General features: G+C 35.4%; 1 protein-coding gene across 3 annotated transcripts in view; it reads right to left on the bottom strand.

Annotated features, from left to right (window-relative positions):
• LNPK (lunapark, ER junction formation factor) overlaps positions 1 to 19808 on the bottom strand; it is a 96533-nt gene that overhangs the window by 53541 nt on the left and 23184 nt on the right. For all 3 annotated transcript variants that reach the window (XM_058300612.2, XM_058300613.1, XM_071216245.1), the window contains exons 6-8: positions 16701 to 16741; positions 2458 to 2541; positions 2326 to 2377 (exon numbers count right to left, since the gene is read on the bottom strand). In XM_058300612.2, the coding sequence (XP_058156595.1) occupies positions 2326 to 2377; positions 2458 to 2541; positions 16701 to 16741 (177 nt within the window). The remainder of the gene's footprint in view (positions 1 to 2325; positions 2378 to 2457; positions 2542 to 16700; positions 16742 to 19808) is intronic.

Here is a 19808-nt window from a genome sequence, read left to right as displayed (position 1 = left end):
TTCAAGAGAGCTATTAAAATTAGACACTACAATTAGATTCAATTTGGAGAGCAAATCCATTCAAGGGCCATATATATATGCAAACAAACCCCCTTTCATATTTTTTTCAGGGACAGACTGAACTCAAAAAGAAAAAAAAAAAGGAAAAACAGTGGTTCAACAAAGAAAGACTCGACAACAAACACATAGAAATACAGAACTTAAATAAACAGAAGTAAAATTAATACCTTAGTACCTTTAAAACTTCTATGAATCTAAAATACCTTCAAAAGGATTAAATTAAACAACAAAATCAATGTACAATTCTCAAAAAGTATGAAACTTATTTAGGTGGGAGGATGCCAAGAAATTTATTATAAAATTGACTCAGCCCTACTCAGGACAAAAATTCCCAATTAAATGCCTACTTCCTATTTCTCTGGGCCTTGAAAGAAACAAAATTTAGAGAATTAAGAAAATAAGCAAAGGTATTACATTGCTTGGGACATCACAGTGGCCAGATGCTCAGTATATGCTGAATGTTGTCATCATAAGACTTTCCTATCCCAGAAAAGGAAAAAAATAAATTTTTCTGTTCTTCAGGAGAAATGATTATAGTTCTCAACATTTTGCTTGATTTCCAGGATGTTTAAGCATATAGTAAGTTGTATGTGAAGTTCTATAAGATTGTCCTAAGGCAATTAGTTATACATTCTAAAACAACTTTAAAAACTTAATTGGAAAGTATTCATACATTAGAGCCTTTTAAAATATATATGCACAAGATTATTTTAAAAGGATTTCTGAATCTGAATACAGAAATATAAAAAGCTGTCAAAATTATAGAAACCAGGCGGCAGACTTGGCCCAGTGGTTAGGGCGTCCTTCTACCACATGGGAGGTCCGTGGTTCAAACCCCAGGCCTCCTTGACCCGTGTGGAGCTGGCCCATGCACAGTGCTGATGCGCACAAGGAGTGCCCCCCCACGCAGGGGTGTCCCCCACGTAGGGGAGCACCACGCGCAAGGAGTGCGCCCCATAAGGAGCGCCGCCCAGCGTGAAAGAGAGTGCAGCCTGCCCAGGAATGGTGCCGCACACACGGAGAGCTGACACAACAAGATGACCAAATGAAAAGAAAACACAGATTCCCGTGCCGCTGACGACAACAGGAGCGGACAAAGAAGATGCAGCAAATAGACCCAGAGAACAGACAACCAACCGGGGTTGGGGGGGAAGAGGAGAGAAATAGAGAAATAAATAAATAAATAAACAAACAAACAAATAAATAAATAAACAAACAAACCTGGTCTATAGGACTAAAAACTTTTTTAATAATTGCTGGGATAAGGTATACATTCTAGAAAATTTTAAGCTGATTATAAAAGTAGGAGTTTCCTTGTAAGTGTGTGTGTGTGTACTTACTGATTTATATATTTTTATCATATGTAAACGGTTATTTTTATCCAAGAGCAGACTAAAAGGAGATGTTTTCCCAGATAGCCCTGCCAATTAGAAAACCTAAAACTATTATGGCTTTCTTAGTATTCATCTTTAAAGGACTTTATAAAAGAATTTTCTTTTCAAAGTTTTAAGTGTCATCCTAACTTTATAAACCAGTTTACAATTCTAATGATTTGTAAAGAATGGAAGGTAATTTTTTTAAAAAGTATATTCTGTGTTGTAACAAAAGACTACTATATTATTATTCTAGAGAAAATAACAAAGAGGGAAGCCAATGCAAACTCAAAAATATTTTTTCATTTGCCAGTCTTGGAAGCACATAAAATAATGACTTTTTAAAATCTGTATAATATTTAATGATACAATGTGATGGCATCATTAGCAATCTGGCAATGCAACCTCAAAAAGAAAGAGTTAGCATTACTATATAGTAGTAATTCAATTTTCTTTTTTCTTATTTCTAAATCATTTTATTCTCTACCCAAATAAACATGTTATTTTAGATGAAACTTCAAATTTTACAAAAATCTTGATTTAATTCCTCAAAAGTAAGTCATAAAAATATAAGGAATTTCATAAGAAATATTCCAAGAGATTCTTATATAAGAGAAATACCTTATGAAATGTTGGTGAAATTACTTATATTTCAAAAGAATTAAAGCCAATTATATATTTCATCTCAAAAGGTATTTAACATCATCACTTATCAATATATTCCCATAAAATTACTGCCAACCATCCCAAGATATATCTCAAATAACCAAATCTGAATTAATACAAAAGCATTCTACATAAGTTTTTAACACACCTCCATCACACTTTTGAACTCACTTGGGTAAATATGGATCTTTCCAACAGCAGCAGCAGTTTCTACAAAGTTATTTACCTTGTCCAGGTCTTGCAGTTACAGCTGCTCCAGCAGATGGTGGCTCCAACTCCTGTCAATTACAATAATGTTATTCCAGTGACCTATTACAATGTGTAATTTATAATAAAATAGTAGTGATATCAGACTTACTTTTGTTTTCTTTGAGTCTGGATCAAACCTTTCAAGAATTAATTTAGCCGTCTTATAAGTTTCTTTTTCCATGACTTCTTCAAGCTACAAACCAAAATTTCCACAAATTGTAACATTTTCAAACACACATAGTACTTATTTTCAGTCCTATTCAAAAAGTATTCCAGTTCAAGGCTTAAAACAAATAGCGCATACTACATCCAGTTAGAATTAAAGACTTCCTACATTCAAATAATTAAAATCCAGATTTTAAAATGGCTTCTAACCCCTAATATGTACTTGTATTTAACAGCTTTACTGCAAGGAAATACCAAATATTGCTAATTGTTTACATATAATGAGGAGAATAATTACATGCACCAACTTCAATAATGGAATGTGCAAAAATCTATCAGCTATCATTATTGGAAGTTATTAGACATGACAAGCAAATGACAGGCAATTCCTCAGATTTATTTCCTCATAGCACTTAATGCTATTAATTTAAAGAAGGTCGTTAGCCTAGAGCTTTACAAAATAAAATCTCTGTGCCAATTAACTGCTGTCAGCATCGATTTTAGATTATTTATTAGCAGAAGCAATTAGCTTGCTGCAAATGCAATGAAAACTCACTAACTGGGAGAACAGCCATGGAATTTGCTCAAATGACTTTAAAAACTAAAGCTCCCCCTTTTTTGCTTAGATTCAAACATTAAAGGAAAAAAACAAACACAGTAAGAATATAAGTAAAAATTGTATTGAGTTCTAAGCTCATACTAGGGACTGTAATTTTAAAACTTCATTGTTCTAGCACTTTATTTACAATACACTCAAGTGATGTTATAGCCTTAATACATGGGTTTAATTTTAAAAGTAATCACTAGTAAAGTATCATCTTTCAGCAGTTATGGCTCAACATCGGAAAAAGTTTAACTTTACTACAAGATAGTCATAGTTATGACAAATAGCTAATGTGTAACATGGATAAAATTCCTCTGAAAAAACTGGAACTAAACCTTTCCCTTCTCAGTGACCACTTATAGCCACTTAGATTCATTATATGTCATATTCATTCTAAAGGACATTTATTTAAAAAAGCAAGCCAGAACACATTTACCAAGTTAAAAATATGCTGCCACAATAGCAGTTAATAGATTTCTCATTAAACACTTAAATCAATATTTAAGAAGCTAAGTGTTTAGATGAATGATTCATTAATCTTGGTTTAGTAAAATAAAAATATTTCCTAATTATTTAAAAATTGTGAAGAATATTCAAAATAAGCAAGTTTAGTTTTCTCATTAAAAAGAAATGTTTGTAATATCACTACAAAGCTGAGAAAAACTGGGACTGGGGATGCTAGAATATATTCCCAAATCAACACAATCTATGTGGAATATCAGCTCCTAAGAACTGAATTCCTTATCTATAAAAAACAGACTTTTGATGTTTTAGACCACTGTTGTACAATATAAGTTTCTGTAACAATGAAAATGTTCTATTATAATAAGAGTAGCCACTGAGCCATACATGACAAATGAACACTTAAAATATGGCTTGTGCAACTGGGGAACTAAATTTTTTACTTCACTTAAATCAGGTAATTTAAATAGTCACATGTGGCTACTGGGTTTTTTGTGGGTTTTTTTTGTTTTTTTTGTTTTTTTTTTATTAAAATTATTTAGGGCTACTGGGTTTTGATTTGGACCACACAGCTCTAGACTAAGACTATTGTTAGATTTTTTTTAAAAAAGTATTCAGTATGACTGTGATCTTTACACTAAGGCACAAAACTCAAACCAAAATGCTACTTTGTCAAATGACTGAAATACCTGGTATATCATTCAGCAAAAACTCATAGTGTGAACGTCTGTACATGTGTTTGCACTATAAAGTATCTTAAATAAATTCATAAAGAAAATACTAAAAGATACAAATCCATTATTTTCTTTTGCATTTACTTCTCACAAAAAAATTTCACTTTATAAAACTCTACCTAGCATCTTATCCATACATGTTAAGTGAGTAACTTGTTTTAAATGGAGAGATATTCTGATCAGTGGAAAGAAAGTGAACTTGAAATTTTGAAGAAAGACCTGGGTTCAAAACACATCTCCATTCTTAATTAGCTAGAAAAACCTTGAGTAAGTTTATTATCTTTAGTTTCTTCTTTTGTAAGCAGATGTCTTAATACTTTTTTCATAGCATTATAGTGCAATTTAAATAAAATAATGTAGAAAAAAAATCCAAAGTGTCTAACAGAATAATACATAATCTTAAATTGCACCTCAATTATTCAGAATGGATCTCAAACAAATAGTGTTTCCAAATACATGACATATTAATCTCAAGAACTGCAAATGAGGAATTGGAGTTCTTGAAAATTCCCTAGATTATAAGTCATACTGTATTTTTCATAATACTTTATGTATGTTAAATAATGAGTGATATAACAAAGTGTGAATCATATTTCTGTAATAGGATTACACAAAAAGTTTGCATTGTTTTAAGTTTTAAAAGATACAATAATAAATATAGTTAGCTACTATGAATCAATAATATTTTATACTTCAATAACATAAAATGTATTTCTACAAGACATTGACATTTGATCTTAAAAAACATTAAAAGGGAATATTAATACAAAAGAAATGTCACAAAAATCATTTTAAATTTTAAAAGATAGTCCTACAAATATTTAATATTTAAATTCTATTCTTGAAATAAAAAAAAAATTTTTGAGCTTGTTCCAGGCTTTTATTCTGAACTAAAACTTTAAAACACAAAGCTTTAATTGCCCTCTCCAATATAGTTGATCTTTGTTTTGTGACAAATACTCCAGATGTAGAAAAATTTCTTCATTTGCACTGACTTTGATCAAATCAAGTGTTTCCATAAACATTTTCAGAGCAGTAAGGTACATGTGGCATCATATAAGCTAATCCTTTTATACTAATGAAAATATTGCCTCCTTACCCTGATTTTGGTTTTGCTACTGAAATGGATATTCCTTTTATTAACTGAGATTTTATATTATTTTCTAATTCTATATTCAAATATTCCACAATAAAAGACATATATATATATATATATATATATATATATATATTTTTTTTTTTTAAGAATGTACCAGAAATTGAACCCAGGACCTCATACATGGGAAGCAGGCATTCAACCACTGAGCTATATCCGCTCCCCAATGAGAGTTGTTTTTTTCATTTGTTTGTTTTGTTTTAGGAGGTACCAGGAATTGAACTCAGGACCTCATATTTGAGAAGCAGGCACTCAAGCACTTGAGCTATATCCACTCCCCAGACATCTTTTCTCCATGTATTTCTTCTATTAAAGTACTTGCAAAATTTGTAGCCTATAGTGAACACCCAAGCACAAGAAAAGTCATCCAACACTAAACATTACTAGGAAACACAAATCCAAAATGTATCCCAAATTGTAACATCTGTATCTTCTAGTAAGGTTAACAGCCCTACAAAGAATCACATGCTAAAATTGCCAATTTAAGGGTTTCCACATCTAAAACTTGTTATTTCTTAGAATATCATTCATAGGATTTGTGTAACGTATACTAAGATACAGTGCTTATAAATTTATTAATATTTACTTGCAAGAATGACTCACCATTAATAAGAGACAGGGCCACAAAAGCAAGACTGATTAGATTGTGACCACCTCTCTCTTCTATATGCTCCTGTTGCATTCCCAGACATGTCAACATTAACCAGCAGCTTAGCATGTCAATGTTACCCTCTTCCTTTCCTTCCTTACTCTTTCCTTTGAACGAGTAAAATCTGTAGTTGATTGTTGATCTTTAATTCTCAGAGAATTATAATTTTCCCATATTCCCAATTTCCCAACTGATTTTTTTCAAGGTTCAGAAAAAAGTAAATTTCCTGATAAATGCCAGAAAGGAAATACCACATAGAAACACTATTCTGGAAAAAGCATGGAATTTTCATGCAGCCACGTAAAGAGGTCCTTCTGACTCATCTTCTTTTTTTTTTTTTTTTTTAGTTTTAAACTTTTTGCACAAAATTGTATTATGGGATGAGCAAATAACTTCACAAGATGGTCTAAGACATAAAAACAAAAACAAAACAACTTATCCAGCATAAATGTTCTATTATCAGACAGAACAAAGAATTAAACTCAAACACCTTAATGTTTCTACCAAGAAAAGAGAAACATTGATTTTTTTGCGTGGTAAATCCTTCACAATAAACACAGCCTTTTTACACAATGAAGTTTAATTGTGACTGTTTAGGACTGCTCTTGTAGGTTTACATTTATACTGATTTTTAAAAGTCATCATTGTAAAAAGGACACAAACTTTTCTACACATATTTTTCTATCAATGAAAACATGTTCAAGCAAATCAATAAAATAACAAAGGCATGAAAGAACTTAAAACAAAAACACAATCGTCATGTGGTTGACTTACAAAATTAGAATTTTCCCTGAAATTAGAGAGTACTGCTCCTCAATTGTCACTATAAACTTGACTTTTCCAAAGCTGAGACAATATATAGCCAAAATAGTTAACCAAAATGTTTAAAGGGAAGCAGACTTGGCCCAATGGATAGGGCATCCACCTACCACATGGGAGGTCCACGGTTCAAACCCTGAGCCTCTTTGACCCGTGTGGAGCTGGCCCATGCCCAGCGCTGATGTGCGTAAGGAGTGCCGTGCCACGCAGGGGTGTCCTGCGTAGGGGAGCCCCATGTGCAAGGAGTGTACACCATACATAGAGCTGCCCAGCGTGAAAGAAAGTGCAGCCTGCCCAGGAATGGTGCCACACACACGGAGAGCTGACACAACAAGATGATGCAACAAAGAGAAACCCAGATTCCCGGTGCCACTGATAAGGATAGAAGGGGTCACAGAAGAACACACAGCAAATGGACACAGAGAGCAGACAAAGGGGGGGGGGTGGTGGTAGAGAAATAAATAAAAACATAAATCTTTTTTTAAAATGTTTAAAATTACCTATTTATCATTTTATATGTAACAATTAGTTTTAAAATGCTTCAAATTTTATTTAGGGGGATAATCATTCTTACATCATAGTTAAGTCATAAAAATACGTTAAAAATTCTGAGGTCAACAATAACAATAACAACAAACTTGTTCCTGAGAAGTGAGAAAGAAAAATTCTCTATTACATAGATGTGATAGTCTTGTTCCTTTTTAACTATCTTTACCACAGCATGGACTATTATTAACAGCCAGCAATAAAATGTATCTCACATCTGAATAGTTACTGCCTCTGTTGTATTAATCTGATCTTTTTGTAATAAAAGTACAAGGGCAACATTTTTTAAAAATCAGATTAATAGGACTCTTATTTTATTGTCAGTTTTACATTTGTCAAGAGCAAGACTGGCCAGCTAAAATAACTATATTCCAATAATGACTGAAGTATTAACTTCTGCTTCCATCTCTTCTTCCAAGTCTCAATTTCCCCCTGGATCTTCACCCAGATAATAAAAAGCAATACAACTGCAATTGAGTTGATTCTTATCAATGGCATTTTCATCATGCTTCTTACAGATCGAGTAAGGTTTATTAGCTGAGATTTAATTTCTGGCTCCTCTCTGAATCCACCAATTCCTGGTCTGTTCCCCATCCAGTGTTCTAGAGGAAGTGCTCCTTGTGCAGTATGGTGATGGCATTAACACAGAGCAGGGCCACCTGCAGTAGCAAGTACAGAGTAAAGGCCATGGCTCCTGGAGCCGCCCTGAGCACCTGACTCATCTATTTTGATGGATCTTGAACCTTTTTGATGGGATGCTCATGGATATAGACGGATTATCTATGGCATGGATTTTCAGCTATTGGGGGGTAGTGGGGAGTTTTTTCAAAGGATCACAAAATATTAGTAAAAAATGTACATATCCAGACTTAGGAAATTTTTAGATAAATAAGATAAATTCCTAGCTTTATTTTAATAAGTATTTATTCTAAGCTCCTAAGATTAAAAGCATTGTAAGATAATTCTAGCTAGAGCATTAGGCAAAAGAAATAAAAGGCACCCAAATCAGAAAGGATGAAATGAAATTTTCACCATTTGCAGATAACATGATCCTATATACAGAAAATACTGAAAAACCCAAAACAAAGCTATTAGAATTAACAAAGAATTCAGGGGAAGCAGCAGATGGCTCAAGTGATAAGGCCTCCGCCTACCATATGAGAAGACCCTGGTTCAATCCTTGGGGCCTCGTGGTGAAAAAGAAGAGAAAGTATGCCTGCACAGCGAGCCATGCCTGCGTGGCGAGCCGAGTGCCCACACAGTGAGCTGCGTACCTGCATGGTAACTGAGTGCCCACACAGTGAGCCAAGTGCCCACATGGTGAGCCAAGTGCCCATGTGGTTAGTCAGTGCCCACGTGGTGAGCCAAGTGCCCACATGGCAAGCTGAGCATCCACATGGCAAGCAAGTGCCCATGTGGCAAGCCGAGTGCACATGAGGTGGGCCAAGTGCCCACATGGCAAGCTGAGTGCCCACGCAAGCGCCCACATGGCAACCCAGTACTCACGCGGCAAGCCAAGTACCTGCGGGGTAAGCCAGTGCCTGCGCAAGTGAGTCATACAGCAAGATGATGACACAACAAAAGAGAGACAAAGGGAAGAGTCAAGGTGAAACACAGCAGAGACCAGGAACTGAGATGGAGCAATTGACAGGAAACCTCTCTCCACATCAGAGTTCCCCAGGACTGAATCCTGGTGAATACTAGAGAAGAAAGACAAGACGGGAAGACAAAAAGAGAAATAGACACAGAAGACCACACAGCAATGGACACAGCAAAAACAACAGAGGGAGGGGAGGGGAGGAGGAGGGGAGGGAGAGGGGAGGGGAGAGGAAAAGGAGGGGAGGGGGAGGGAGAAAAAAATAAAATGCATTTCTTTAAAAAGAAAGAAAGGGAGGGAGTAAGAGAGAGAAAAAGAGAAAGAAAAAAAATTCAGCAAAGCAATGGGATACAAGAGCAATACACAAAAATCAGTAGTGTTTTTACATACTAGTAATGAACAATAAGAAGGGGAAATCAGAAAAAAAATTACATTTATTTTTTTTTTAATATTTATTTATTATTATGATTTTTTAATTACATTAAAAAAATATATGAGGTCCCATTCAACCCCACCGCCCCCGCCCCCCACTCCCCCCACAGCAACACTCTCTCCCATCATCGTGATACATCCATTGCACCTGGTAAGTTCATCTCTGAACATCACTGCACCCCATAGTCAATGGTCCACATCATAGCCCAGACTCTCTCACGTTCCATCCAGTGGGCCCTGGGGGGATCTACAGTGTCCCGTAATTGTCCGTGAAGCACTATCCAGGACAACTCCACGTCCCGAAAACGCCTCCACATCTCATCTCTTCCTCCCGTTCCCCACACCCAGCAGCCCCCATGGCTACCGTTCCCACACCCATTCCACATTTTCTCTGTGGACATTGGATTGGTTGTGTCCATTGCACACCTATGTCAAGTGAGGGCTTAGACTGAACTATCTAGAAATAAATTTAACAAAGGATACAATGACTTGTACACAGAAAACTAAAAATGTTGCTAAAAGAAATCACAGAAGACCTAAATAAAAGGAAGGACATTCCATGCTCATGGATTGGAAGACTAAATATTATCAAGATGACAATTCTACCCAAAAGTATTTTTTTTAAAGATTTATTTATTTATTTTTCTCCCCTCCCCACCCCCTACCCAGGTTGTCTGTTCTCTGTGTTTATTGCTGTGTCTTCTTTGTTCGCTTCTGTTGTTGTCAGCAGCACAGGAATCTGTGTTTCTTTTTGTTGTGTCAGCTCTCTGTGTGTGCAGCGCCATTCCTGGGCAGGCTGCACTTTCTTTCGCACTAGGCGGCTCTCTTTACAGGGTGCATTCCTTGCGCGTGGGGCTCCCCTATGCGGGGGACACCCCTACGTGGCAGGGCACTCCTTGCACGCATCAGCACTGCACATGGGCCAGCTCCACACGGGTCGAGGAGGCCCGGGGTTTGAACCGCGGACCTCCCATGTGGTAGACAGATGCCCTAACCACTGGGCCAAGTCCGCCACCCCAAAAGGATTTAGAGATTCAACACAATCCCTATCACAATTCTAACAGCCTTCTTTGTAGAAACAGAAACACTAACCATCAAATTTATTTGGTTGGAAGATTAAGGGGTCCTGAATAGTTTTAAAAGAAAAATCTTTTAAAAGAATAACAAAGTTGGAGAACACATTTCCTAATTTTAAAACTTATTACACAAGCTACAACGGTCAAAACTGCATGGTACAGGCACAAGGGCAGACGCATAGACCAATGGAATTGAAACGAAAGCTCAGAAATCAACCCTTACATTTTGGCCAACTGAATTTTGACAAGGTTGCCAAGTCCACTCAATTTGGAAAGAACAGTCTCTCAAGCAAATGGGCCAGGAAAATGGGATAGCCATATGTCAAAAAAAGAAGAATGTCTATTCCACACACCATATATAAAAATTAACTCAAAATGGATCAAAGACCTAAATATGAGAACCAGAACTATAAAATTCCTAGAAGAAAATGTAAGGAAGCATCTTCAGGATCTTGTGATAGGCAATGGTTTCTTAGACCCTACACAAAAGCACAAACAACAAAAGAAAAAACAGATAAATGGAACATAGTCAAAATTTTAAAATTTTGTGCAAAGGATTTCATTAATAAAGTAAATAGACAATATACATAATGGGAGAAGATATTTGAACACATATTTGACAAGGACTTACTTTCCAGAATCTATCTATCCTAAAACTATCCTACAACTCAATAACAAAAAGACAGGCCAATCAAAAAAATGGTCAAAACTCTTGAATACACATTTCTCCAAAGAAGATATACAAATGGCCAGAAGCAAATCATCATTAGCCATCAGGGAAATACAAATCAAAACCACAAGGAGACATCATTTCACACCCACTAGAATGGCTACTATTAAAAAACAAAAAATAGCACGTTAGAGAAGATATGGAGAAATAGGAACACTCATTCGTTGTTGTTGGGAATGTGAAATGGTGTACACCCACTGTGAAAAAGAGATGGGTGGTTCTTTAGAAAATTAAGTATAGAATTACCATATTGCAATCCCTTTTCTAGGTAAACCCAAATTGAAAGCAGAGACTAGAATAGGTATGTGTGCACTGATGTTCACAGAGGCATTATTCACAATTGCCAAAAGATGGAAGCAACCCAATTGTTCATGGATAAGCAAAGTGTGACATAAACGTATTAAAATGGAATGTTATGCAGCCATGAAAAGGAATGAAGTTCTGATACATGCAACAATGGGAATAACTTGAAAACATCATGTTGAGGGAAGAAAAACATACACAAAAAGACAAACATTGTATGATCTCACAGATACAAAACAATTAGAATAAGCAAAATTTGAGTCAGAAAGTAGATTACAGGTTACCAGTGGCTGGAGAGAATTAGGGAAGGGGAAATTAAAGCTTAATTGGTACAGAATTTCTATTGGGGGTGATGAAAAAGATGTGATAATGGATGATGGTGATAGCTACACAACATTGTAAGTGTAATTAATACCAATGGATTATATAACTGAATGTATTAAAGGGGCAATTTTTAGGTTGTATATATGTTACTAAAATAAAAATGTTTTTTTAAACACACAAAAAAAGAGTAAGATACTATTAATTTACCTTCTAGGTAAAGAATTATTTAACTTTTTAATCAATTGATAATTTATCATCACAAATTACACTACTCAGATGAAGGAGGTACAAACATAATAAACCACCCTTAATAAAATATCAAGTAATAAATAAAACTTGTATTAATTTCTGTGAATGAAAGGGAAAGTTTATGGGTTGGATAATTCTAGAATAAAGTCGGTTATTTATCCTGCAGGCATTTCAACATAAAAGTATCCTTAAAACTCTAAATATAACACTGAACCAATCAGTTTTTATTACATTTAGCTTTTGCTCAAAAGTAATGCCCCTTCTTTTTCCTCTCACTAACAATACAATCATCAGCTAGCACTGCACTTCTTACTAATTCACCCTTATTATTTACTGTCCTAAACAAAGTATACTCTAACAAAGCATCTCTGATAAGGGCTTGAGCAGTAAAGGCCAAAGATTGGATCCCAGTAGAACCAACAGGCAAGTCAATACAAACTGTGTTCCTTAATTAACAAGTTGAGTTAGAGCCACCTCATTTTTGTATAACCATATAGCTAGAGAAATGCTATACTGAACTATTCCGTAAATTGATGCCTCATGAACAATTTAGATATACAAAGCTATTGACCCCTAAACTGAATTTTCCAACTGTCAAACTCTTAGAGCATCTTTTATGTTGTGATTATTTTAAGGGCTATTTAAAAAGAAGTAATAGCTTAGCTATTATGCCCTTCCACATAATCTCCCAAGCTGCTCTCTTCTCTAGTGAGAGTTTTTCCCCAACCACACGTTCTTTAAGCTTCTGTTTTCCATCATGTCATGCCATTAGGTATAAAGCCAGACACAAAAGGACAAATATTGTATGACACCACTAATATGAACTAAATACAATGAGCAAGGTCATGGAGTTGATAGCTAGAAGATTAGTCACCAGAAGACAGAATGAGGATAGAGAACGGGGAGCAGTGGCTTAATATTTGCAGAATTGGTAATAAAGTTGATTGTAAATGCTTGGAATTGGATAGAGCTGATGAAAGCACATGAGAGTGAACGTAGTTAGCAGCACCAATATTAGGGTATGATTGTGGTTGAAAGGGAAAGATTAGGGTTGTGTATATCACTAGAAGAAAATCTAAAGGATGAAACATGGGACTGTATAGCATAGTAAATCCTGTTGCAGACAATGAGAGTTTTAATAGTATGAATACAAGAACGTTCAATGAATCAGAACAAGTGTGTGTTAATATTTCATGATGTTAATAATAGGGTGGTTACTGAGTTAAAATGCACCTAAAGCAAACTATGGACTCCATGAATAGTAATATAATAATTTTTCTCATCAATTGTAGAAAAAAGAGAAAGAAGTATCATTAGTGATAAAAACCAGACACAAATATTGTATATTGTTTGACTCTATTTACATAAAATGTAAATAAATAAATGTATACAGATGGAATTAGATTAGCATACAAGTATGGCAGGGGATGGACAAAGGGATTGAAAGGTAACTGCTCAGGGATAAGATTTTTTTTCTTTTTGGAGTAATGAAAATGTTTTAATATTGATTGAGGTGATGAATGGACAACTCTGTGATTATACTAAAACCCAATGAAAGTATACTTTGGATGACTTGTATGGTATAAGAATATATCTCAATAAAATTGCTTTTTAAAAATTCCCTTATTTTCTTCTGTTTTGTTTTTTTTTTTTTTTCATTTTTTCTTCTGTTTTCTTCCTTGTCTTTTCTATTTTAAACAATATTTCTCCATTTTGGTATAAAGCAGGGCTTTACTCTTATCACTACTACCAGGTTCTTCTTTTATTCTCATCAGCAAACCAAACCAATCATGTCACAACTTCTACATTACTGACATCACTGTTATTCCTTTGCTTTGGATTTCTTGCCACTTCTTAATGTGCAGAATGCCAGAAATATAATAATATAATAATGATATAATGAGCATATTATTATGTTTCTGACCATCAAAACAACAAATGCAATTTTGGGGTAGGGAGGGAGGAACCAATGCAATTTTGATGAGTACCTCAGAGAATACTTAAAGAAGCCTCACCCACAAAATAACCAAAAGAATAATGAATTCCCATCCTGGGAAGTCCTGCTATATTCTCTAATAAAGCAGCAAGAAATCCAAAGTATTTGGGCAGTACCTAGAGGAGGATGGACCATTATGCCTGGTCCTTGATACTGGTGCTTGTACTTATGAACCTTGTTCTTGTGAAATTGAAACTTAGCCTAGAATTATATATTGCCTGAGTTACCTCCTGAATGCCTCCTTATTGTTCAAATTTGGTCTCTCTCTAAGCCAAACTCAGAGTATAAACTCACTACCTTCCCCCCCAGTGTGGGACATGACTCCCAGGGATGAGTCTCCCTGACACTGAGAGATTATTTCCAAGCACTAACTAGTGATGCATTTGGAAAAAGACTTTAACCAAAAGGGGGGAATATCAAACACAAATGAGTTTTTATGGCTAAGAGATTTCAAAGTGAGTTGGGAGGTCATTCCAGAGGTTACACTTATGCACATCTCAGTAGGATCTCATTGCCACAGTAAACAGTGCCTCAAACAGTGGGGTTCCTAAGGGCCCTAGACACATCAGGACACTATAGGCAGGGAAGACAAGCTCAGGAATTCAGCACCCTGTCAGTGGGCCTTACTGGGTAATACATGGTCCCCAATGTAACAGAGATAGACTCATAATTTTCCTACACATGGCTCTTCTGCCCCTTTTATTTCAACCTATAATTAGCACTATACTTGTTAAATATATATGTCCCAGAAACTTAAATCTTGAGTCTTTTCATATGCTGGTTGAGCCCTGAATCTCAGCAAGATTTGTAATACCTACTCTCCAGTTCACTGGACTCAGCCAGGACAACTAACAAAAGGATGATGACAGACAACCGCCATCCCAAAAAAACAGAGAATCCACAACTATAAGCAAGACAGTTCCACCCACCTGCCCATGGGATCTAAGCCCCCTCTCAATCAGAAACAGAGTGGGCATCGCCATCCCAAAATACTCAACACTGAGGAATTAACAGACATAATGAGGGAATGCAACTATGGACTAAAGGAGACATTATTATTCTAGCAATGGAAAAATCTGTATCATTGATAAAAAGGTAGTGGCCACGAGAGGTTCTAAGGAGGAGAGGGAAGAATAGATGTAACATGGGGCATTTTTGGGACATTGGAATTGCTCTGTATGACACTGCAATGATGGATACAGGCTATTATGTTTTGTCAAAACCTATAAAACTGTATGGTACAACGTGTAAACCGTAATGTAGAAAACAAACCATGGTTAGTAGCAATGCTTCAATATGTGTTCATCAGTTGTAACAAATGTACCACACTAATGAAAGATGTTAATGGGAAACAGTGTGGGAGGGGAATAGGGTGGGGTATATGGGAATCCTCTAAATTTTTTATGTAAATTTTTGTAATCTAAGGGGAGCAGATGTAGCTCAAGTGGTTGAGCACCTCCTCCCATGTAATAAGACCCAGGTTCAATCCCCAGTACCTCCTAAAATCATAACAAACATTTATGTAATCTGAAGCCTCCTTAAAAAAAAAAAAGGGGGGGTTTTTTTTAAACATGATTACAGGCACACAAAAAAGCCTCCAAAAAAAAGAGATAAATCCTTCAAGAATTAAAGTTCCTTTACTTTTCAGCTATTTAAAACCAAGATTTTATTACCAATTCACAGAATAATTTAACAACTTAATCTAGTTAAATTTTATTAGTTTCAAATATAATTGTTACTTTTTACATTTTACACTAAAATATACTGAATTCCTCATTTGCACCTCATTACATTTCATTAAATAAATTCTCATATAACATGATATTGACTATCAATTATTATTCAAATATTTTAAAAATCATTTTAATCCAAATAAAAAAACCAAGTTCAATCCATTTATTATAAACTATTTTGTATCAACCTCTAACATCTAGGGCACTTCCCACTTTAATCTTGGCTTTCTTTCCAACATATCCAGAGAATATATAACTAGTCCCAAAATAAATATCCATAAGATCAGAATTACTGATAGAAAGTTTAAGTCACTAAAGCAAAAACTTCTCTCTCTCCTTCTCTCTCTCCCTCCCTTCCTTCAGCCTTTTCATGTTGAATTTGCTATTACAACCAATCTTCTTGATTCCTCTCTCCTGGCTTTATAGTGTCAAGAAAAACTAAGAACCAACATATGTAGATGGTTGATTCTTTTTGGGCTCTGATAATCAGTCTGGGCACCCACCTTTTTACCCTCTCTGCCTCATTTAGTCCTCCAATACAATTCATCTACCTACTTTTCGGTCTCCATCTGACAGCTTCTGAGAATCTCAAAAGTCCATCTAAACTACTTTTTCCTATCAATCATTATTAACTAGCAAAAATGTTAATAATTTTACTTCATCATGAAATGCTATCTAAAGTGTATTTGTTCCTTAGAGAGTCATTAACTTACAACATATAAACATTATTCACTTATTAGCTTTATATAAATTAACTTGAAATAAAGGTTAACTTACTATTTTTTTCTTCTGGGATTTTAAATCTTCCAATGCTTCATCTAGAAAACAAGATTTAAATCAAAGCAAATCAGGTATTAAGATGTTTAGATATAAGAAAAAAATCATGCGAAATGCTATACACACTAAGCAACCACAAGAAAACTTTTTTTTTTTTAAAGATTTATTTATTTATTTAATTCCCCCCCTCCCCCGGTTGTCTGTTCTAGGTGTCTATTTGCTGCGTCTTGTTTCTTTGTCCGCTTCTGTTGTCGTCAGCAGCACAGGAAGTGTGGGCGGCGCCATTCCTGGGCAGGCTGCACTTTCTTTCATGCTAGGCGGCTCTCCTTAGGGGGTGTACTCCTTGCACGTGGGGCTCCCCTACGCGGGGGACACCCCTGCGTGGCAGGGCACTCCTTGCGCGCATCAGCACTGCACATGCGCCAACTCCACACGGATCAAGGAGGCCTGGGGTTTGAACCGCGGACCTCCCATGTGGTAGACGGATGCCCTGACCACTGGGCCAAGTCCGTTTCCCAAGAAAACTTTCTCATCTTAGGATTTCGCTAAATTTAACTGATATGTAGAGATAAAAATTATCTCAATCTTTGTATATATTTCATATTTTTGTCTATATTATATATTACTAGCAACTTAGGGGGGAAAAAATAAATGGATTTTACATAATATAAAACCTTCCCAAATTTAAAAAGAGATATTTTCAAAATATTTTCAGAAATATTGTTAATTCCTCCTTTCAACGCTCCGCTCATATTAACTTCCAAAATTAATTTTAAAATCTTTTTATACATTAGTAATAAAACTGTTCTTTGTTTGTAAGGGAGAGAAGTACATTATACATTTTATAAAGTTAGTTAACCAAGATATTGAATATTAGTACAATAGTAGTAGAAAATCTACAGTACTATATCTGAGGAAGGACTTAGGAAGAGAAGACTAATGATTTTTCAAATATAACATTTCTAAGATTTGCCTGCTTATTTAGGTTTGCATAGTGAACACAAAAATGATTTCAAAGGATATTATCCATGAATCTCAAGCCTGCCTTACAAATTTTCAATTTCTACATTTTCTCTAGAAATATCTAACTAATACAAATAGTAATACTATTCTAGCTAGAAAGGAGATAGAGTATGATTTATGATTTAAACATTTGCATCAAGTAGAATTTAATTATTAATTTTAACTTAGTCTTTTAAATTAAATTGATAAATTAAAAAATTATCATTTCATCAAATTTCTTGGGTGGCAAACACATGAATACCCTAGTCTGTGTGTATTATTACAAAATTAATACAAAATTATAAAAAGTGCTTTTACTATTTAAAAATTATTCAAAATACATTAATCATTGATGTGCTAGTAGATTTATTACTAAAGGAAAAAGAATCTGAGGACATCTTTAAAGAGAATAGTCATCTTTAGTTCATTGTCTGATTTAATTAGATAAGACCAAGCCAAACAGCCAAACTTTAACCCAGGGTTCAGCAAACTTTCTGTAAAGGGCCCACCAGTAAATACTATAGGCTTTGCAGGCCAAAAGGCAGAATCAAGGATATCATGTAGGTCCTAATAAAACGAGAGAGAACAAATTTCTACAAACCTTTAACTGACAAAATTTTTAAAAAATTGAGTTCAATTTTTTATAATATACATCTGTTAATGAAGAAAATGGAATTTTGCAGGGAGAGAGGAGTGTAACATTTCACTCAATCAAGGTTCAAAGTTAGTGTTCCCTATCACCAAAATTTATTGCACATGTTAATCTTTTCACACTGATCTGTAGTGAAACTTTATGCACTTCATCTTTGAAAATGCATTTTTATGTAAATAGGTACTGCTAAATGTTGACATGAATCCATCAACAAATTATTTTAATTGTGCATGTACATTGTTTGGAAGGGATTTACACAATTCTATTAGATTCTTCTCTTGATATTTGCCTTTTCACATATCATTACATTGCAAATTTATCACTTCCAATCAACGACCAGTGGAAGCTCAACTATAGAGATGAATGGATTTTAAAATCTGGATACTTCCTCTACACTTGTATCAAAATCTGTAAAAAGCTGCTAGAAATGTAGTTTGAGTTCAGATAATGTATCTGCTCTAAATCTCTGTGAATGGAGGTCTTGCTTCTTGCTTTAACTTTTCACAGAACTTTTTCTTAAATTACTTTTTTGTATTACCTGTATTTAAACAGTGTTAGTTGTTTTCTAAATGGCTTCACCACACTATAATTTCACATATAAGTGCTGCTTTGCCTTGCAATTTTAAGTTGAATTCATTAGGAAACATTATCAAAGCTCATCAGAAACATTTCTAAAGCCATTCAATGTTTAATCACAGTGGTTGAGGGTGGTTCTCATTCAGGAAAATTTCAGTCTGAGCTCTGAGCTCAAAATATCATAGCAAAACATTACCGGGAAGCAGACTTGGCCCAGTGGTTAGGGTGTCCGTCTACCACATGGGAGGTCCACGGTTCAAACCTCAGGCCTCCTTGACCCGTGTGGAGCTGGCCCATGCACAGGGCTGATGCGTGCAAGGAGTGCCCTGCCACACAGGGGTGTCCCCCGCATAGGGGAGCCCGACACACAAGGAGTGCACCCCGCAAGGAGAGCCGCCCAGCGCGAAAGAAAGTGCAGCCTGCCCAGGAATGGTACCGCACACATGGAGAGCTGACACAACAAGATGACACTAGAAAAAGAAACACAGATTCCTGGGCCCTGACACAACTGAAGTGGACAAAGAAGAACACGCAGCAAATAGACACAGAGAACAGACAACAGGGCAGGGGGGGAGGGGAGAGAAATAAATAAATAAATATTTTTTAAAAAAACAAAACATTACCACTGCTAAGCCATCAAACCACTGTGTGGTAGAGCAAAGCAAGATGTTCAACTTCTATTTCTGGTAAAAGTTTACAGAATTCACAGTGTGTAAGTCCACAAGAGTGTATAGAGTTCATTCACCATTGACACTATTGGTTCAATAAAACCAGCTCCACACGGGTCAAGGAGACCTGGGGTTTGAACCGCGGACCTCCCATGTAATAGACGGACGCCCTAACCACTGGGCTGTCCGCTTCCCGGTTCAATAACACTT

This window comes from Dasypus novemcinctus, chromosome 7, assembly GCF_030445035.2.
Source record: "Dasypus novemcinctus isolate mDasNov1 chromosome 7, mDasNov1.1.hap2, whole genome shotgun sequence".
Taxonomy (NCBI): domain Eukaryota; kingdom Metazoa; phylum Chordata; class Mammalia; order Cingulata; family Dasypodidae; genus Dasypus; species Dasypus novemcinctus.
The sequence above is the reverse complement of the archived record's forward strand: the minus strand, read 5'-3'. Positions and strand labels throughout refer to the sequence as shown.